This window comes from Engystomops pustulosus, chromosome 8, assembly GCF_040894005.1.
Source record: "Engystomops pustulosus chromosome 8, aEngPut4.maternal, whole genome shotgun sequence".
Taxonomy (NCBI): Eukaryota; Metazoa; Chordata; class Amphibia; order Anura; family Leptodactylidae; genus Engystomops; species Engystomops pustulosus.
This window is the reverse complement of record NC_092418.1, coordinates 86668790-86692178: the sequence shown is the minus strand read 5'-3', so window position 1 is coordinate 86692178 and position 23389 is coordinate 86668790. Positions and strand designations below refer to the sequence as shown.

Sequence of the window (23389 nt, the reverse complement as noted above, 5' to 3'; positions counted from 1 at the left end):
GGGCTACATCTCCATCTTTATCCTTGTGAGGGGATTGCATCCATATACTTTTGTGCTGACCTGTGGCCGTATGTGGGTCTGGGCCACCTGACTCTGACCCACTTTGTTATTTGTATGTGTTTTTGTACACTTTTAAATGTTTTTAATTATGCTTGTAGGATCTTTTTGATCATCTGTATATGAATTTGTAATAAAGTTTATTGATTTTTCAGCCTTTACACACTTACCTTTTCTTTTTTTGGGTTCAATCTTGCTCTTTAAGTGTGTTGGCTATCTAAATATTTGATCTCTGTGCATGAGATCATGCTTCACATTGTTTAGTCTATGTTTAAATTATGTTCTTCAATGCAGTTTCCCTTTAAAAAAAACAGATTAACCACACGGTAAACATGTGCCATTATTTATCTGCCGGCATAAAGCTGAAGTGTCTGATTTTCACAGCCAATAATAGCTTGTTGTGCCAACCCATCAATATTCCACATAGCTACGTATCACACACCGCATAGCACTAATGTAATCATCGTGGCCTTTACTATGACAAGTAACAGAGCTTGCAGAAGATATATGAAGAATGTGGTGACCACAGATAACGGAGCGGCAGCAATAACACGGTGATCGGGTTAAAAATTGACTCTTCAGCAGCGCGAGGATTGTGAGGATTATAAGTGATGTTGGATTTTCATGATGTATTTCTAAATAATGCCATTTTTGCAAGTAATTCAGCATTTTCCCTAATAATCTGAATGTGTATGTTACATTCTATTACCTCTATTATTGAACCATAATATTAAAGCATATTTCATAGTAATAATGATTTGAGACTTGCGCCACAATGTAGATTGTTGCTTATATAATCCCTTTATATGGAATCCATGATTTCAGTTCTCTATTGAAATTCTAGGGGTTGTAAAAAGGGTTCACAAAAATACCAGGAAACTTTTATTTTTCAGAAACAAAATAGAAAATATATCTAAATACCCCAGTGGGTAATGGGTGAGGGGTCTATCTTTTAGGCTATCCGGGACATGGTGGCCATCTTGAAAGCTGCCAAGGGATCAAGGGCAGGTTTTTGTTTTGGGTAGGTGGTCATATAGTATATCAGAGAAGACTAAATTTCGTTCTGAAATTGATTACCACAATTTGCAATGTCTCTTGTGGTTCAAAAGTTATCAAGACAGAAATTTGCAACAACAACCAGAACATCCCCTGTGATTTTTATGAACCACCATGAGAATCTATGAAGAATCTCTTTGTTGATAGCTTTTGGACCACACGAGATATTGCAAATTGGATTGTGAATGTCTATTTTTGAAACAATCCATGTCTTTGATCTGCTACATGACCACTTTCCCATTGGAAAAACTTGTATCCAATCCAATATGGTGGCTTAAAAGATGGTGGATGTGTTTTGGACTTAGCCTAAGAGATAGACCCTTCACTCCTTGTTACTTGCTGAAGTATTCAGTGTTTCATTTTCCTTTTTCGTTTCTGAAATAAAAAGGTGTCCTGTATGCACTGGAGATCAAAATGAGAGAAAAACACACAGTTTCCTAAATGTCAAGGTCATTATGTAGTCCAATGTGACTATATCCTTACTTTTCAGTTTGCACTGACTTTGCAAAAAGGTGTGCGGTTCCAAATTTACTGGAAGCCTCTTGAAGCAGGTTGTCCAGATGAAGGTTAAAGGGGTGATCTTATCAGCCATAATAAGAGAAGTTTGTTGTTCTAAGTCTATGATTACTGGAATATTACATCTTTATAACATCACAAACTCATTGACTTACCTATGCATGTTGGGTGGGCAGAGGAGAAGTAGTCAACAGTTAGTGATGTAAGCATGTTTTATTTATATGGGTCTGATGGAAACATTGGGGCTTATTTACTAAGGGTCTCGCGGCCGCATTTTCGTCAGTTTTCCTAACTTTTCGTGGATCGCGCTGTGGTCGTTTTGTGTAGCGAACGGCTTTCACGCAACACAAATCGGGGGGCTGGGCGTCAGACGATCCAACGGATTCGGACTACGCGCGGGATTTAACTTTTTAATTTGTGTTGCAAGCCATGCACTTACATGCACCAGGAAGAAGAATGTGAACTCCGGCAGACCTCGGGGAAGCAACACATGCAGGAAATCGGACGCGTGATCTTCATGAATCGCGGCAGAGTTCATGAATCACGGATCGGGGATCGCGCAGGGACCGGGTATGTAAATGTGCACCATTATGTTCATTGACAAACTGGGGAAAACCTGAACCTAAAGTGTGCAAAAAGTTGTTAAAAGGTGGTGGAGGAAGTGTCATGGTTTGGGGAATATTCTCTGCAGCAGGAGTTGGACCTCTCATTCAGCTACATGGCAGAGTGAATACAAGTGTGCATCGGAACCTTCTTCAACAACACATGGTTTTTTTCTTGTGTTCATCACTCAATCAGCCAACAGTTTTCATGCAGCACAATGCCCCTTGTTATCCAGCAAAACCAATAAAGCAGTAATTTGAAACAATGAAATGGCCCTCCCAGAATCCTGATCTAAACTCAATTGAAAAACTTATTGGTGACAAAGTTATGGCCAAGAAACCAACAACTGGCCACAGACTAGAAGAAGAATGCACCAAAATCCCACAAGACCAATGTGAGAGACTAGAGATGCCCTGTGGCCTCACATGTACTGAGGTCATTCATATCAAAGGTCTGGGCACTTCCTACTGATTGGTGACTGGTGTAACCTTTTCTCTGCATTACAGTCATTGCTGTTCTCTAATTACAATCACATTTTTTGCAAAATAAAGGTTTTATGTTGATATGCTTTGGTAATTTTCTAAAACACTATGGTGCACCCCTTACAAAAAAATCCAATAAAAGTTCATCAATGGAGATTACACTGTTTCTAATTTTGACCCTCAGTGTATATTAAAAAGCTATATTATAAAACTGGTCCCCATTAGAGATGAGCAGACTCAAACTTTCAGTCGAATTTGGCAGCCAAACAGCCAATCCTGCAATTTGACGCCCCTGGCCAACTAGCCATGGCTGTGATTGGCCAGGAGGACACCAGACAATGCAATAAAAGGAGCAAAATTGACAAATAGCTCTTGCCTATGACAATCTAGGAAGAATTTTAAAAAAAGCTGTAAATTATGTACAGGTATGGAAAAAGCTAATCATGAGCCTCATGAGCCTGATGATCAGTAAAGCATAAGGAAGGGAGAGCATTTGCATATTTGCAAATTAGTATAGAGTCAAAGTATCTTCTTAACTGTTAATGGTGTTATAGATAGGGTAGCTACTCGGAATTGAACATGAGAGATAATTGTTTATTTAGTGTATAATTGGACCTTTACTTCTAACACTTCTGTAAAACCTGCTGCAGACACATAATATTACTGCAATGTATCTAAGTAAGTCGGGAAGATTTCTTTATTTGCCACAATTATGTTACAGCTCCCTTTAATCATAAGCCATCCATAGCCTGTCTGCAAGGTACTTAACATTTCCTCCAAACTGCAGATAACTAGGTATTTTCAAAGTAGATTTCAGCTCCTTAAAACTTGAAAGAAACAGCTTGAAGTCTGATACATTTGGAAATCGACATGAAAGAATAATGATAATGTGATTATGGAATTATTTGTACTTCTTTCATCACACCTGACACTTCACACTGAGCGTTAGAGAATAATAAAAAAAAAAACCCTTGAAATTAAGATTTTTCATCTTTGTGGTTCAAAATGGAGAGGACGAGAAAAAAAGGAGCAACAAGCTACTTAAAAATCATGGGGTTTATTTCAAAATACAAGATCTATCATCTATGTGTGTAAGCTGATACAAAAAAATCTAGTACCTCTAAGAATGTTAAAAAAAAACTTGCATTCCTAAAATGTTATATTTTATTTCAATTCATTCTTATTAGACCCTGCACTGGTCCATAGACAGTTTAGAGGGCTTATTGAGGTTATATATACTAGTGTTACATTGTATTGTAGTTGAGGTCCAACACTAGGTTACATGATCTCTCCCTCTTGAGAGTTAGATAGTCATTGCATCATGTGCCTGGTAGCAGGATTCATACTGATGTCCTAAAGGAATCCAGCACCATAAGTCCCAGTAGGGTGTATTGAGTTACTGTGACTGAGGGGCCTGGAGGTCTTCAGTACAGCAGAATTAATCTAGCACGAATCCTAGGCCCTTGATTCAATGATGGTCTAAATTTCAGTATAAGAAGAGCGTGGTGAAGTCAAAGCATCATTGAAATACAGTGAAAGGACACTTCTTCCTGGTTGCACAGACCAGATGAACTATACACTGTGAACACACTGAGATTTCCTTTTCCACTGATAACCCCTTTAAGTTGCCAACTTAATTGTGCTTCATATTCAGGGTGCAATTACACAGGGTGTTTACATTACACTTAGAAATTAAATGGGAACACACGGGGTGGGGCTTGGTCTAATCAGCTGCATACTAAGTACTAATAATGGTCCATGCAGACAGATGACAACACAGGCACACTTACGTCTTCATACAGCAGATGACATAAGTATAGAGAACAACTTATGAAGTACATGTATTTCTTATGGAATATATATGGAATATATTTCTCACCAGGTTTCAGTAACAACCAATCCAATCCACAAAGGTAAGGAAATTAGACCCCAGATGTCTACAAATTGGGTTATATGTAATAGTCAAAAGTGGCAAAGAGAAACACATATACATGAAGTAAAAGAGGTGCATTGAAAGTCATGACACCAGCTGAAATCCATCAGTAATTAGAAAGCAATCCTGCCACTCAGTGAAAAATAATATCTGCTGGTTCAACTGACGGCCGTATTACCAAGGTGCCACACAAGAAACATCTCATGATGGGTAAAACCAATGACCTGTCTCAAGACCCTTGCAGCTAAATATACTGATGGCTTTGGTAACAGAAGGATTTCCTAACTACTGAAGGTTCCAGGAGCGCTGTTGGGCTCAGTGTATATGATGTGGCTGGTGCCTAATTTTTGTCTGAGTTTTCATGATATGGTAGTTTGGTAATATCTCCACTCCAATTTTGCAGCAAACATGTAATCTTACATATCTACTTTATGTGCCCACATTCTAGTCTTAAACAGGAAATGTTAACAATGTTGGAATGAATCATTCTTCATGCCAAAGCCAAGAAATGTGTTCAAAAAGAGAGGTGCAAAAAACATGTCCAATACAATATAACAAAAGTAAAGTAAATCTAAGCATATTTGTTGCTCATCACTGTGTAACGCCATCTACTAGAGGTGAAACTAGGAGAGGCTGGGCCCCATAGAAGATTTCGGAATTGGGCTTCCCTTTCTTCTTAAAAATTATACATATTATACACTGAAATAAACACACATTAATGTACTTCTATATACAGTATATAGACATACAGCATAAACATACATACAGTGTACACACACTATATATATACATACATACAGTACATAAACAACAATGCAGCATATATACATCACTTATACATACCATATATATACAATCCAATATATATACATCCAATACCATATAGAGACATACATTATATACACACATACATTATATACACACCACACACACATAAAACATACACCCAATACAGACCCTAATAGTCCAAATTACGGGGGCCCCCTGACACTGTAGGCCCCATAGTAGCTGCTATGCCTGCTAACACTGTAGTTACGCCCCTGCCATCATTGTGCTTAATGATTATGTTAGCAGAGCCATACCTTACAGTTCTATTGAGAAGTGTTTAGTTGCAACATGTGGTTCCCTCCAAGACAAGTCCATTACCTGCTATAATAGTGTTCCTATATGTTTAGCACAACTCCTACAAGTACAGTTAACAACTTAAAAGTATTGTAATGTTCTGTCACATTTCCTTATTTTTCTATTTCAGTAAAGACATAATGAACAAATTCACTATTTCCCTTCCATATCCTTATTATCCTATATTATTATCCTAATACTTATTCCCAGTGAAGTAACTAGAGGAGGCGGGGCCCTATAGCAGACTTCTGAATGGGCCCTCCCTACCTCCCAAATATACATATTTGTATACTCTCACACATATATATATACATACACTCACACACATACACCCATTTATACACTCATTCGCACACATTTAAGCACTCATATATACATTTATACATAGTACACAGCAGGAATTAAATATGAGAGTTCCCTAGTCCTGTTGTTATGCTGTCCCTTCCCTCTACCCCAACATTTGTTATCTGAGCTGCGGATTCATGTTGTGTTGTTTAATGGTGCACAGCCTCCAATCTTTAGTGTGTCAGGTAGTTTGCCCGGGCCCCCTGACATTGAGGGTCCCATAGCAGCTGCTATGGCTGTTACCACTGTAGTTGCTCCCTCTTTATTCTTTTGGTCTGTTTTATTAGGTTTTAGTAGATTTTAAAAAGATGTAACTCATTTGTACAAAAAAAATGAGAAATTTTGCCAAATTGTGAGGCCAATAACTTTTTCATACTTCGGTGAATGGACCCATGTAAGGTGTCATTTTTAGTGGTATGCGCTAAGATTTTAATTTATATCTATTTGGGACCTATGTGATCGTTTCACATTTTTTATTAAAAAATTTCTGCATGGAAAAAATGGAATAATCTTTTTTATATTTTGATAGAACAAGCATTTTCGGATGTGGAAATACCTGTCATGTTTATGATTTTCACTGTTTTCTAGGGAAAGGGGGGTAAAATTTTTCTTTTTCAATTATTTACATTATTTTTTAATATAATTTCAGACCCTCTAGAGTACATTGCTCATACTATATACTACAATACTACTGTATTACAGTGTATAGTGATTTCACTGCTTATCTCTAATAGCCTGCCTTTGATGGTGGCACCCACCAGCAGCTTTGTTTGGTGCTGTGGTCATCTTCGACCACTGCAGTTAACACATTGGGGCACATTTCTTGAGGGACCGTGGATCGCATTTCCTTCGGGTTTCCCGACTATAACCGATTTGCACTGCATTTAAAAGGGGGTTTTGTCGCATGTGATCGGATTTTGGCCGACTTTCATGCGACACAAATCGGGGGCGTGGCCGTTGGACAACCCGACTGATTCGGACTTAGCACGGAATTTAAAATTCAAATTGTGTCGCAAGACATGAACTCACATACACCAGGAACAAGAAGGTGAACTCCGGCAGACCTGAGCAGGGAAACGACACATGCAGGATATCGGGCGCGCGATCTTGGTGAATTGAACCGGACTTCATCCTCGTCGGACAGTCCGGATCGGGGATTGCAACAGGAACAGGCAAGTAAATGTGCCCCATTAACTGCTGCAATCGGTGCCAGCACCAACTGCAGCAGTTAAAGGCGGGTGTCAGCTGTGTTATACAGCTGACACCCGCTGTGTATGAAGAGAGCTCAGTCTTTGAGCTCTCTACATACAAACTTTTGCAGCAATAGGACGTAAAAGTACGTTGTGGTGCGTGAAGGGGTTAAATGAAAATACGGGTCACATGTTCATGACATTCATGTGGCATCTATATTTTTCTGTTCCCATAGACTTTTATGGGAAAGCTTGGAAGGAATAGGACCTGCTCCGAGTTTTCTACAGCCTCTTCAAAACAAAGCCATGAGCATAATCCATTGAAATGAATGTGTCAGTATGACATCCGCTTAAAATAGAAACAGCACAAATATGAAAACTGTGTTCGTTTGCACACAAACATCTACTGCTATCCCTTTTGATATGTAACACAACCTTCACATGTTCATAAAGTTGGCAGCTTTTACTCCAATTTGTCAGAAACCATCAATGCTAAGCGGATATGTTTCCTTAAAATAAAACATTTTCGGAAACAGTCTGTCAGCCCTGTACTATGTCACTCAGTATTACTATGATTGAAATACACTTTTGCATCCTAAAATGCAGTTGTTGGCTTCTCTTCCCTCCAGCTGGAGACCGCTGCTGCCATTGATGAGCAATAGCACAATATACAATACAAAACAATGCAAGAACTAATAGCTCACAAATAGGAAATATTACATGAGACTGACAGGTCAGATGAGAAGTCATCATTAATGCGGTTTTATGATATGAAGACAGTGAATCGTTCAGTTGCCGGTCATATATAACTTAAAGAGACCCCATCATGCAAATTAACTCAAACTCACCCAAAATAAATACTTCATTAAAAATTATGAAGCATTGCCCTTATCCCTATATGGTTCCTTTCATTGGCTGCAGTGTTGAAAATCAGTTTGTAAAGTTATATGAAACTCACCTGACGTGAGTCCAATATCACCATGTGAGTCTAATGCATATTCACGAGTTACTTGCATTGCTCCGCCTCCTCATTCCTGATTGACAAGTCTCAGTGTTACAGAACTGTTTCTATGTGGAACATCGAGTTAGAGCTATGTTATATCATTGGCCACTTCATGTCACATGACCAGGAGGACATCATCTAAGGTCCTGTTACATTTTCACATTCTACCCCATGTATGTATCTGATCACATGAAATCAAAGCAGCCTCCATGGAGATTGGAGAGGACTAGAAGTCCACAGCGGCATGCTGTAATCATGTCATGATACTGCCATGTGATTAGATATATGCATGGTGTACAGTTTTCTAAAGTTAGAAGGCTAAAGGACCTATGATGATGTTACCCTGGTCACATGACATGCTGAGAAAAAGCATGGGACATGGGGAGGTGTAGATGGGGAGGGGCCGACGGAAAGGACATACCCCCTCTGATGCCAGGGAATATCAGACAAAGTTATCAGGATGTGAGGGTTTCAGTAAGTACAAAGGGTTCTATAGGAAACTGTTACTAGCTGTATAAGTGAAAATGTGGGGCCTTAGGTAAAAATGAGCCTGAGGGGCTCTAGACTCTTTAGGTGTTAATGGAGCCTTGAGCCCCTCAGGCTCATTTGCATAATACTTAAAATCTATTTTTTTTTTTACAAACAAGGCATAAGAAGCTAAAAGAAGAGTGGATCCTGCCAGAAGGGACATAAACCAGTATGTCAGTGTGCTTGGTTTGCAATCCTTCATCCTGGTGGTAGATGTCCTTTAAAGCGTAACTACGAGAGTGGTTCAATAAGTACCGTGTTAGAAATAAAGACACCATTTTTAATTTTTTTTTTTTACAACATAGTCTCCATTTAAGAAAGATAAACTTCTCCCAACGTTCCTGCCAATTTTTTAACCCCTCCAAAAAATTTGTCAAACTCTCCAAAATACGTCTCTGTCTCGACGATGACTTCCTCGTTTGAGCTAAAAAAAAATTCTCGCAAGCCATTTCTCCTTCAATTTTTTGTCGAAGCGGTCCAATAACTCCCTGTAGTATTGTCCAGTGATCGTTCTTCCTTTTTCTAAAAAATCCATAAGGTTGACGCCTTTCCGGTCAATGGGACCGTCATCGCCTTCTTTGGAGCAGATTCCATTGTCCATTGTTTTGATTGTTGCCTAGTTTCTGGTGTGTATTGAAGAATCCAGGTTTCATCAACGGTGACAACTCAGCGCAAAAACTCCTTCGGATCTCACTTAAATTGCTCCAAACACTGCTTCAAAGTTAGCAACCGTATCCACTTCTTGTCCACCGTGAGCAATGGCGGCACCCATCGGGCTGACAATTTTTTCATTGCCAACTTATCATGTAAAATATTAATAGCCGTTCCGGTCGACACACCTACGGCCTCTGCTACTATGTGCACTTTCGTTGATCGATCGGTGAGTATCATGTCGTGGACTTTTAGAATGATTTCCTCGGTAACCACGTCTGCCGGGCGTCCTGGACACTCCTTTATCAAAAACGGATGTTTACATTTGTTGAACCAATATCTAACTGTGGTCACAGATGGCGAAGTGTCCCCATAAACAGTATCCAACTTTTATTTTATCTCCTCGCATTTTTTCCCATCCAAAACTAAAAAGTGAATTGCCGAACGATACTGCTCTTTTTCCATTTTAGTGAAAATCACGAAAAACACGTCTTACTCAAATGGCTGCCAAATCCAAGTCAAACACGGGTACTTATTGAACCGGCCTCGTAAATTACCTGTCAAAATTGCATAAATGAATAGCGCAGTATGCAGATGATAATAGTAAACTTAGTAACATACTTTATTACTGAAATCTGTCCATGTGTCCTTCTTTTTCCTCTGCTTTTCTGCATTATTTAAGCAGTTTGTGGGAATCAACTTTTTGTCCTGTATCCACTGACAGCTGAGACATAATGGAACCTGATTAAAGGGGTTGTCCACTTTAAGCACATTACAGCAAATAATAATATTTTGTGTAACAAAAGTTATACAATTTTCTAAGAAACTTTCTGTATCAATTCTTCACAGTTTTCTAGATCCCTGCTTTGTGTCATACAACAGGCAGCTTCATTGTTTACCTCTTGTAGATTAGCAGCAATCCTCCATGGTGCTGTCATCACAGCTTTGATTACACTGTGTGTTATAATGAGCCGTGCACCTGTGTGAAACCACATGACCAGAGACCTTTATCTACAGGAAGTAAACAATGAAGCTTCCTGTTGCATGACAGCAAGAAGACAACAAGCAGAGATCTAGCAAACAGTGAAGAATTGATACAGAAAGTGTAAAACTTTAAACTGTTTAAATTTGGGACACAAACAAATATCAATTATTTGCTGGAATGTGCTTAGAGTGGAAGACCCCCTTTAAGTGGGTGCACGGTGGCTGAGTGGGTGGCACTTCTGCCCTGCAGAGCTGGGGACCTGGGTTCGAGTCCCACCCAGGTCAACATCTGCAAAGAGTTTGTATGTTCTCTCCGTGTTTGCATGGGTTTCCTTTGGGTCCTCTGGTTTCCTCCCACACTCCAAAACATACTGTTAGGTTGTATAAATTGAGAGCCCCATGGAAACAGGGACCAATTTGTCATGCTTTGTGCAGTGCTGCGTAATCTGTAGTCGCTATATAAATAAAGAATTATTATTATTTAATTCTTTACAATTCTTGGATAGAGTCATCACCTCAACAAGTTGAATCAACAGAAAGATTCTCTAGGAGGGGCTGAGTGAAAATAAGGAACTACTATTCACCCTCTGATTGGCCATTTGGGGCACAGCTCACATTAGTTTTCCTACATGACAATTAGAAGCATGAAAGAAAACTCATTTTTAAAACTTCTTTCAGATCATACATAGCAAAAAGCTGGGCATAAAAATGGCCGCCAGGCAAATAAAATAGCTGATTCATGAAATGAAGCTGTACCTTATTAGCCTTCAGAATAATAGATGTGTAGTGGATGTGGATATTGACATCCAGCTTGTAATTAATCTTTATAATGTTGCCAAGTCTTTGGAATTCACATTGAAGATAAAAATACCAGAGTTATTCTGGAACAAATATTTTGTAGGGTCAAAGTTCAGCATGAACCGATCTTAGCCTAAGAGGTACAGTCTGCTATACAGAAGAGCCTCATATTTTGCATCTGTGATAACTATATTATGAATATTATGCAAGAACTAAACAATATATGTCAGACGTGTACAACTGCCATAAGCATAACACAATGGGGAACATTCCTGGCATAATTTCTGTTTTGCCTCCAAAAACTTATTTGAATGGAATAAAGGACACATGACCTGGGAGAATGCATCGTTAAAGGTCAGTCTTGGGATCATGGGCATAACTACTAAGATAGCAGGTATAGCTGCTTATATAGGGCCCATCAATGAAGGGGGCACAAACCAGCTGATAAGGAGGAGTGAGGTGTGTACTATCCTTGTACTGTGCCATCGCTGTGTATCTTACAGTGACATCAGTGTATACCTTATTCCTGTACTGGGACAGCACTTTGTGTATTATCTCTCTAATGTAACATCACTGTGTGTATTATCCCTGTACTGTGACATTGCTGTGTGTATTATCCCTGTACTGTGACATCACTGTGTGTATTATTGCTATGCTGTGATATTAATGTGTGTATTATTCCTGTACTGTGACATCACTGTGTGTATTATTGCTATGCTGTGATATTAATGTGTGTATTATTCCTGTACTGTGACATCACTGTGTGTATTATTGCTATGCTGTGACATCACTGTGTGTATTATCCCGGTACTGTGACATTGCTGTGTGTATTATCCCTGTACTGTGACATTACTGTGTGTATTATTTCTGTTCTGTGACATCAACGTGGATTATCCCTGTACTATGACATCACTGTGTGCTTTATCCCTGAACTGTGACATCACTCTGTGTATTTTTGCTATACTGTGACATCACTGTGTGTATTATCCCTGTACAGTGATATCACTGTGTGTATTATGGCTGTACTGTGATATCACTATTCCTTTTTGGTGACAACACTTTCTGTATTATGTGTTCACTGTGACATCACAGTGTGTATTAATCTTGTTCTGTGATTATTATTCATGTACTATGAACTCACTGTATAGATTATACCGGCACTGTGACAATGCTGTGTGTATTATCCCTGTACTGTGGCATCACTGTGTGTATTAACTCTGTACTGTGACATCACTGTGTACATTATCCTTGTACTGTGACAATGCTGTGTGTATTATCCCTGTACTGTGACAATGCTGTGTGTATTATCCCTGTAGTGTGACATCACTGTGTGTATTAACTCTGTACTGTGACATCACTGTGCGTATTATCTGTGTACTGTGACATCACTGTGTGTATTATCCCTGTACTGTGACATCACTGTGTGTATTATCCCTGTACTGTGACATCACTGTGTTTATTATCCCTGTACTGTGACGTCACTGTGTGTATTATCCCTGTACTGTGACATCACTGTGTGTATTATCCCTGTACTGTGACATCACTGTGTGTATTTACTCTGTACTGTGACATCACTGTGTGCATTATCTCTGTACTGTGACATCACTGTGTGTATTATCCCTGTACTGTGACATCACTGTGTGTATTATCCCTGTACTGTGACATCACTGTGTGTATTATCCCTGTACTGTGACATCACTGTGTGTATTTACTCTGTACTGTGACATCACTGTGTGCATTATCTCTGTAAAAGTTGGGTAAATTAAGACTGGCTATTTCTTGACTTTCAGGATTAGGAGTCCATTATGGAGACTGAACCCAGCAAAAGTATACGTAGTCAGAATTAAATTGATGGAAGAAAATGAATTCCTGTAAAAGATCTCTGCATATTTTCACTTTCTTCTTCAACTTATATCTTTACTTGATTTCAAAGTGTTACATTGTTACATTGATTATAAATGATGTATGTCATGAATAGCGCAGGCCTCCTACCTTGATCTTGTAGAGAAGAGCAGTGTGGTCGTGAAGCAGTTTCTTGGCTTCATCTTGGCTTTCTCCAATCTCCAGTAAATTGGGAATGGCTTCTGCCAGCTGCAGCTGGACTAGTTCTCCACTCTGCATAAAACACACATCCAGTTCATTTTACGATGGAATATTCTACTGTTTTAGTGTCCATTGTTACTAGGGACTGCAGCTTTATATACCTCAGATGTCACCCATTTACTCTTCTACATGGTTACACCAGACAATTTAACATCTAGTCCTAGAGTCACTTGGGCTTATGTATCAGGACTTCTGAGCCTGAAAACCGGCGTAGAAGCCCTGCAATAAACGCAAATCCTAGGGATTATTTTCCCCTTCACACCAGGGGGATGTGGAGGGAAGTGAAGGGTGGTGCCGTCGGTGGGTGATTGGTCCGCCACAGGGCGTTCCGGCACACTTGCTGCAACCAGAGACCTTTTCATGTGGGCCTAAGGGTGAAGACACACATGGCGTTTTTGGGCCGTTTTTGGGCCGTTTTTACTAAGTGCGTTTTCAGATCATAAAAAACGCATGCGTTAAAAAAAACGCATCCGGTTTTTAAAAACGCATGCGTTTTCTGAAAACGCATCCGTTTTTGTCAGTTTTTAATTGCGCAAATTCGGAAAACCGGACAAAAACGCATGCGTTTTCAAAAAAGTCTCTTGATGTATCTGGCTGCGGTGAAGGGGCAGCAGGTCTATCATACGCAGTCGCACGACCACCGGCATATGATAAATAACCCCCACTGTCTCAGAAAAATGCATAGTCCCCGCCCCTTTGTCTTAATAAAAAGTGTCTAGAGAAAAGTATTGCAATAGGTCTAGAGACTGTGGCATGAAAGGTTTTTACACAATTTTTTGGTCCACATTTCTTCCAACAGACTGATAATTGACAATTTTCGGTGAAGATTTAGATTCGTAGGCACATAATGTCATGTAAAGGCTGGTTCCACTTTGCTATTGGGATACCATAAGTCACTGACATCTTTATTACTTTCTGTGATTCTAATGAGCCGTGCACCTGTGTGACATCACATGACAGAAATCACAAATTTCTATCCACTGGAAGTAAACAGTGAAACTTTTTGTTGAAACTAATACAGAATTCTGCAGACGCGGAGCGACCAAACTCGGTCATAGGCAATGGGTTTTATAACACAATAATTGATAGATCTTCTAGAAATAGCTTGGTGGGTACTGTTCCCGTTCTAGTGTTAAGTAGAAAAAAATAAGGCATCATCCCAAAGTTTATGTACATCAAAGTAATTGGGTAACGGAGATAAAGGAAACCCTTAACTCAGGTGTGAACTCAGCCTAAGATGCAAAGACGCAGACGCAGACGCAGGGCACCTAAAACTTCATCTGTATAAATAAATAAGATTGTAATTTTTGGTGCTTGGTATGTGACCGGAGGGCTGTCCTACAGCCTGGCAGGTCTCCAGCAGGTGGTGTGTGAAAGAAATAAGGAGGCAGAGGCTGATGTACTGGTTCTCCCTGGGGCAACCCCTGAGTGACTGTAAGATAAGTCCCTGGGAAATGGATGGGGAGCCCGAGGTGGGTTCTGTGTCAGTACTGAAGGTGTTCTCAGGGCCGCTTCTGCCACGAGGCGAGGTGAAGTCCCCGCCTCAGACGGCAGATAGTGGACCCCATTTAAGAGCAGCATTTAACCGCTGGTAGCACGGACTTGCCAATGGCTGTCAGGTCCGTGCTACCTGTAAAATAAATTACATCGGCGCCTTTAAGGAGGGGATGTAATTTATAGGCAGAGCAGTGCAACACATCGTGCCTGTGCACACCGCTCTGCAGGACACGTCATCATGTGCCAGCCTGTGTCCCATCACAGACATCCGGACATCGCTGCTGCTGGCTGGGGAAGATGAGGGAACTGCGTGGGAGCACCGAGTGGTGAGTACAAGTTTTCAGTGAGGGGGGGGGGGGCTGAGGCTGTGTATACATGGGGGAGAGGAGAGGCTGTGTATACAGGGGGGTAGAGGAGAGGCTGTGTACACAGGGGGGTAGAGGAGAGGCTGTGTATACAGGGGGGTAGAGGAGAGGCTGTGTATACACGGGGGTAGAAGAGAGGCTGTGTATACTGGGGGGTAGAGGAGAGGCTGTGTATACAGGGGGGTAGAAGAGAGGCTGTGTATACATGGGGGAGAGGAGAGGCTGTGTATACAGTGGGTTAGAGGAGAGGCAGTGTATACAGGGGGGTAGAAGAGAGGCTGTGTATACAGGGGGGTAGAGGAGAGGCCGTGTATACAGGGGGTTAGAGGAGAGGCCGTGTATACAGGGGGGTAGAGGAGAGGCCGTGTATACAGTGGGGTAGAGGAGAGGCCGTGTATACAGTGGGGTAGAGGAGAGGCCGTGTATACAGTGGGATAGAGGAGTGGCCGTGTATACAGTGGGATAGAGGAGTGGCCGTGTATACAGTGGGGTAGAGGAGTGGCCGTGTATACAGTGGGGTAGAGGAGAGGCCATGTATACAGTGGGGTAGAGGAGTGGCCGTGTATACAGTGGGGTAGAGGAGAGGCAGTGTATACAGTGGGGTAGAGGAGTGGCCGTGTATACAGTGGGGTAGAGGAGTGGCCGTGTATACAGTGGGGTAGAGGAGTGGCCCTGTATACAGTGGGGTAGAGGAGAGGCCGTGTATTCGGTGAAGGGGCTGTGCAGCAGTACACTCCTGTTAAATGAAAATAGTTATTTTTGGAACCTTACATTGTCTTTTCTGATTGTGTTTGAATTAGACATTGGGGAGCTATTACATCCCACACTTTAAGAGCACCTATGACAGCTCCTGTTTATGAGGACAGTTCCTCCATCCACTCATGTACAATAATACTATTACACTGCTCTCTGTACTTGTGCAAATTGAACTACTGGAGGAAGACAGCCAGCCCGGAGTAAATAAATCATAAGAGTAAAAGGTCTGTTCACGAAAGGATTAAGATTGGACAGTAATAATAGCACTAACTCAAGGCTAAACTGTGCAATGATTCCGCTACTAGATCCTACGCTCCATCAGGCTTCTTATTGTAACAAGTCTATTAACTGACTACTAATATGTCATCAAAAGCGCGCATTCTCCCATGAAATGTGATTATAACTCTGGCGGAGCTCCCAACAAGCATCTGTAATACACAATACATATTTAGATGCTACACGGTGTGATGTCACCAAATAGCAGTTTTGTGATCAGATTTTATACTTTATTGTTTTTTATGCTATTGAGTGTTAATAAATGCCATAGGTAAAGTGAAAAAGACTAATATGGACATGCTGGCTTTTACAGGCAGTCCACAGGTTACGTACAAGATATGTTCTCTAGGTTGGTTCTTAAGTTGAATATGTATGTAAGTCTGAACTATATATTTTATAATTGTAGCTTCACAAAAAAAAAAAAATTTCCCTGTGACAATTGGCTTTTCAAATTTTTTATGCTGTAATAGGAACAAGAATTATCAATAAAGCTCCATTACAGACACCTTATAGCTGATCATCGCAGCCTGGGACTATAGTAACATCCAGAGAGCTTCACCAGAGGTCACAGTGGGCAGAGGGGTCTGTCTGTAACTAGGGGTCGTCTGTAAGTCTGGTGTCCTTAAATAGTGGACCGCCTGTCCAATGAACGGAAAATTAAATGAGTATTCTCATGTCTAGTATTTATGACATATCCACAAAATATGTCCACCTCTGAGACCTGCACGTGTATCCGATACGGTTTGCTGACCCACATCCCACTGAAAGACTAAATGAAGAATTGTCCGATTGATTCTCCGCTCTCTGTTGAAATCGCGGGCAACACTCCCTTTGTCCCTGTTGTGGAAAAGAGTCCCATTTTCGAAACAGGTGCTTCTAGGGGGAAATATGAAATTGTACCTAGTAAACCTAGTAAAATAGGTCATTTTATATTGAAACATTCCCCATATTAAGATAAATGTATCCAGTTATGGTGTATAGAGCGTGAACAGTGAGAATGTTTTCTTTTGGCCTTTAGGATTTGCAGACCCAATGCCTGTAAATTATGTACAGTTACAGTATGTGTCATCTAGAAGCAAGGGAGGGGGTCTTCAACCTTGACTAAGCATATGACACACGCATGGTTGGAAGAAATAGCCCACCTTTGGATGCAGCAGTGTACTGTGCCTGCCTAGCGTGTGGTCTGCATCATACACATAAAATCCCATCCTCTCTCCATGGTACAGTGGACTGACCTTCTTATCCCTCAGAGGGACTGTGTTCTCCCACAAAAGTATTTATCTTCTCATTTCCTTCCACACTGCATGCTATTGGTGGATCAATGTGACAGATCCCCCCTTAATAAAATATGATATCTTGTAACAGTATTGTAAAGGACAGTATAAATCTCCAGATGACATTACCAGTAGCACTGAGCATTTAAATTAGAGGGGGTTTTCTAGAAATTTAGGCTGGGACAGGACAAAAAAATTATTACCCCACTTCGACCATATTTCATTTGGAGCTGCCTCCTGCCACAATTTCCAGGGTGGGGTTCCACGCACTTTAGCCAATGAGTGGCCTCCCCCAGCCACGGGGATAACAAAAGAAGTCACCACCTACTATCAATGGAAATGATCTCCAGTGGTCAGGGGAGGCCAATCATGACCCACCCAGAACTTTGGAACAAAGAGCAGAAGTACCAGATTAATGCACGAACAAGGACCTGGATCAGTCCGCGAGGAGTTTTCCACATTCCTCGGAAACCCCAGCTGCTCGATCCCTATGCACAATCTGTACCAGGCACCTCAACTATAATGTTTCATTCTTCGCAGAAATCTCTTTGTATAAAGAAAGGACACTTATTGGGTCCCCTAAGGTTTCTGTGCCCAGGTGCATGTTTACCCCTCATGTTGTGCCACTGGTAACACTGAATGGAAATAATGAGAGGTTTATTAAATTAATCAATTGCTGTGAGTTTCAACCTACAGAAATAGCAGGGAAAACACTATTTTAAGCCCTTCCATTCTGCCTTAAAATAGCCATTGCCTCTCTTGCTGTGTCTTGCTGCAGCTGTTTGCAGCGTGGGTCTGTTCTAGACATTTTCACCATTGTAAACAATTCTAAGGAAGGATCTCAGGCTACAAAAATACCCACAGGGGTCGGACGTGTTTTAAAAGAATGGAGGATTTGGATTTTTTTTCCTGCTTAACTACAGGATAAATTCCTTTCTTTCAGTATCTGATGCTTGATTCTAGCACAGAACTACAATCTATGCTGTAATATCACAAATCCAGAAGAAGACATGACTAATTGTTGGATTATATGTTATTAATAGTATATAATATTCCATGTCAGTCCAATAATCCAGAATATTTAACAATCGCTTATTGACTCAAAATCGAGAGGAGAAATCCTCTGTAAAAACTGCAGCAGATTTTAGACAAAAAAAACGTAATGCATGTAAATTCACTATCGATTTTCATCCAAATTTAGGACACCTTCATCTGGGCATTTTTCATGCGTGTACAGGCGGTCCCCTACTTAAGGGCACCCGACTTACAGACGACCCCTAGTTACAGACGGGCCCCTCTGCCCACTGTGACCTCTGGTGAAGCTCTTTAGGTGCTTTCCTATAGTCCCAGACTGCAATGATCAGCTGTAAGGTGTCTGTAATGAAGCTTTATTGATAATCATTGGTCCCATTACAGAAAAAAATTTTGAAACTCAAATTTTTACTGGGGTTAAAGAAAATTTTGTTTGGAACTACAATGATAAAATCTACAGTTTTGACTTACATACAAATTCAACTTCAGAACAAACCTATGGAACCTATCTTGTATGTAACCCGGGGACTGCCTGGATTCTATGCGAGTTTGTGACACATTTATTTTATTCAGTGGGTTTATAGACATTATAAAGGTGCATGGAGCAGTGAAAAAACATAGGGAGATTTATCAGAAGTGTCTGAGGGCGGAATCGTTCTACTTGCCAATGGCAGCTAATCAGAGCTCAGCTTTAGTTTTCCCGCAGCTGGTTATTAAATGAAAGCTGAGCTCTGATTGGTTTCCATGGGCACCTAGAACGTTTTACCTCAGACAATTCTGATAAATCTCCCTTAGAGACTACATTAGTTTTATTGAGATGTGTGAGGTAAAACTGATGTGGAAAACTGAAACACTGAACAAAATCTGACAGAAAACTGACTGAATTTTTTTACTCTGATTTCTGCAACATTGGGGCAGATTTACTTACCTGGTCCATTTGCGATCCAGCAGCACGTTCTCTGCGGTGGATTTGGGTCCGGCCAGGATTCATTAAGGCAGTTCCTCTGACGGTGGCGCTGCTGCGCTGAAGTTCCCCGAGGCCCGCCGAAATGCACTCAAGTTCACTGGCCTATTCCTAGTGAAGGTAAATGCAAGTTCCGCAACACTTTTTTTTAAAAATGCGGCGGTTTTTCCGAGTCCGTAGGGTTTTCGTTCGGCTGCGACCCCCGATTTCCGTCACGTGCATGCCAGCCCCGATGAGCCACAATCCGATCGCGTGCGCCAAAATCCCAGGGCAATTCAGGGGAAATCGACGCAAATCGGAAATATTCGGGTAACACGTCAGGAAAACGCGAACCGGGCCCTTAGTAAATGACCCCCAATGTGTGAGCAGGCCTGTAGGTAACAGCAAAGTTGCTGTTTTTGTCCTTAGGCCTCATCCACGTGTGCACTGTAAAGCCTGTTGCCCACAAGTGCTTTTAGTTTAGTGACTCGAGGTTCTGTCCAGTAACTCATACGCAAGTTTGTCATATTTGTTTTTGTCACAATAAATGGCACATTAATGGCAACACATACATATTGGTAGAGGGCTCATTGCACCCAGTAGAGACCTTGCTCTTCCAACCCCTTATTGCTACGTCTCTGTATAGACCCCCTACTGTTGTTGCCAGTAGCAACCAATACCAATACATGTCATTTATCATTGCAGCCAGTCCCCAGGTTACGCACAGAATAGGTTCTGTAAGTTTGTTCTTAAGTTGAATTTGTATGTAAGTCGGAACTGTATAGTTTATAATTGCACCTGCAGCCAAATATTTTTTGGTCTCTGTGACAATTGGATTTGTTGTAAGAACTAATATTAACAATAAAGATTAATTGCAGACACCTGTGATAACTGTTACAGCTGATTATTGTTGGCTAAGACTAAAGTGCAGTAATTTACTAACATCCAGAGGTCCGTTTGTAACTAGGGGTTGTATGTAAGTCAGGTGTTCTTAAGTAGGGGACTGCCTGTATATGAGGAGGCACAATTTTAGTAGCCAATCTACATTTCTAGGTGGTCAAGTAGAGTCACAATTCTGGTTATGCTACTACCCAAATGTTTCTGTAAGCTAGCGGACACTATTGGTGATTTTTCCATTTTAGTGGGAGATGGTGTTTAATATCACGTTTCTCTAAATCCCCTGAAAATCTTTTGAGTAATTATGTTACTTCAGTTGCCCTATGAAATAAATATCAGATGGATGCATGGAACATTTTAGGACAGTTAGATGAAATTGATTATACCTCAATCTATGCGATCAGCAAAACACCGGTCTATTTCCTATCAATCATTGTTGAGAAAAAAAACAATGGGGCTTATTTACTAAGGGTCCCGGACGGCTTTCATGCAACAGAAATCGGGGGGCAGGCCGTCGGGCGATCTGACGGATTCAGACAAACCACGGGATTTAACTTTGAATTAGTGTCGCAAGATCAAGCACTTACATGCACCGGGAAGAAAGGTGAACTCCAGCGGACCTGATCGGGGAAGCGACAAATGCAAGATATCGGGCTCATGATCTTAGTGAATCGCGGCAGCTGTGCATTGGAGTCGGGGAATGCACCTCAGGGATTGCGCAGGGACGGGTAAGTAAATCTGCCCCAATATTTCTACATATATTTTTACTGCAAATGGTTTTCTTCATTGATAAAACTAAATTTACTACAAAGGAATATCATTCATTGATTAGTTCTGACAAATTCGAAAGGATACGCAAAGTTCTACCGGGCCTTGTGCAAGTTCTCTCTGTGACATCAAAACACTGGGGGGGTTAATGCTACCACATGACAAAATCATCTGAATACTCTTCAAAAAATTGACACCTCAGAAACTACCAGCAGAGGCGATACTGTTACCAGGCCAGCGTGCAGCCATACCATACATTAACTGCTTCATTGCTGGGATCAAATGTGAAGGTCATGAACAGCAAGTATTTAAAGGGCAACATAACTCCTTACATAGGAAATAAGCAATGTCAACATTCAGAATATTAAGTGTTAACCCTACTATGCTTACCTTAAGAATAGCTATGACAATTCTAGATTCCCCGGCTTGGATAGCGACAGAACTGACTGTGGTAGTTGATCGTTGTCCAGTCGGACTCACTTCATCAGACATGATGTCCCAGCGAGTAAGTCAACAGACAGTCCACAAAATATGTGTCTCGGATTTAAAGGAGCCTTTCTCTCTAAAGCGACCACTTGTAAAAGTAGTGAGCGAGGATATTTGAAATCATTGAGGAGAAGGTTCAGCCTGCCCTGACTACATGAGCAGAAGGAAAGAACAGGAGGTTAAAAATAGATAGTCCCATTGAGTTTATCATCCTCCGGCTTGTGAGCTGACACACCCCTAACTTCACAGCACACATCGTACACTTGTACTATACTATCAGAGATGTGGAGGTCGCCCGCAGTCCTCAGCTTCTGGACAAGCAAATGGAAAAAAAGAAGAAGAGCTAAATTTGCTCCGAGAGAATGTACAGTATCAGAGAGAACTTTATTATTAGACCGCTCGCTTATAACTCTACCGCACTTTGTGCTGGGGGTATCCTGACCTCAACCAAGCTCAGAGATTGAACAGCACCCCTTCAATAACATAACTAGGCGATGGACGTTCCCATTAAGTTATTTGAATAGATAAAATACAAAATAAAACAACTTACATGGTAAATTAATGCTGGATTTAAATTCAGCAGAAAAAATCTTGTGGATCTTGGGCGTAAATATAATGGATTTATCCAATAATTAAGATCTTGATGCACAAATTCTAAACAATGGTGAGAATCTGGAGCAAAAATCATATAAAAAGGAATACGTTATCGGTAAATTTCCACTTGTATTGCATTGTGTCAAAAGGGATGCTTAGGCGTAGGCTATAGAAAAATCACTTGATGGGGACTACCATCTGCCCCGCCATTTTACTGGGCAAGATGTGTAAGGAGTGCAAAAGGGGAAAAAAAGCTGTTCGGGACTGTTGGCATCTAGTCATCACGGATTATGGGATATAGGGGCAGATTAAGCCTGCTGTGGACCCTGGGCTGTAAGAATATTATAACCCCCTACAAGTCTGTAATCACTTCCGACATATGGTAGTAGAATCAAGCTTCTTGGGAAGAGGATGTGCCCCTTCTGCCTGCCTTCACTCTTTAGTTTAATGACCTTTGGTGGACCTTTGATGGTCCTGAAATGGATCTTGTATACATGGGTATTGAGAACAGGAACAGATTTACAAGGATTTCATGGGTGAAAGTCCTTTTGAGTAAAAAATTTGGTGGCTGGTTTCGGTGGCCATGGACTCCCTAGAAGGCTTGGACCCCTCATGGCAGATTATAGGTCCACATTTATACTTCTATCTGCTTGGGAATATGGTATAAGATCTAAGCCAGTGTTTTGCCATTGAGACGTCATATATTTTTGCACTTTATGCCATTTTAATTTTCTTAAAGTATGTGTTCAAAATTGGCCAATAAAATATTCCTCCAGATTTAGCATTCAGTGTTGCAATACTATCTGAGGCATTATTACACTGTCTGTATACCTTTGAACTCTAAGGCCCGTTCCACACTTGCGTGTGTGATGCGATGAACTCGTGTGGAACGGGGCTTAGGGGTCACACAGAGGCAGAACAACATGACTGCTTTCTTCCAAAAACAGCTTTGCTCCTGGCTCTGGGTAGTGCATGGTATTGCAACTAAGCTCCATTCACCTCTACACAGAGTTCCAATACCAGCTCTAACCATGGTCAGGTGCGGCGCTCTTTTTATAAGAAAGCAAACAATACAAACAATTTAAATAGTAAATCTGCTTCATAGGCTGCAGCAGTATTTTAATGTGCAG

At 40.9% G+C, this 23389-nt stretch overlaps 1 protein-coding gene across 3 annotated transcripts in view; it reads right to left on the bottom strand.

Moving 5' to 3' along the window:
• The window catches only part of CCDC141 (coiled-coil domain containing 141), a 116257-nt gene extending 94352 nt beyond the window's left edge, over positions 1 to 21905 (bottom strand). For all 3 annotated transcript variants that reach the window (XM_072121600.1, XM_072121602.1, XM_072121601.1), the window contains exons 1-2: positions 21570 to 21905; positions 13261 to 13383 (exon numbers count right to left, since the gene is read on the bottom strand). In XM_072121600.1, the coding sequence (XP_071977701.1) occupies positions 13261 to 13383; positions 21570 to 21671 (225 nt within the window). In that variant the 5' untranslated portion in view covers positions 21672 to 21905. The remainder of the gene's footprint in view (positions 1 to 13260; positions 13384 to 21569) is intronic.
• Between the last annotated feature and the right edge of the window lie 1484 nt (positions 21906 to 23389).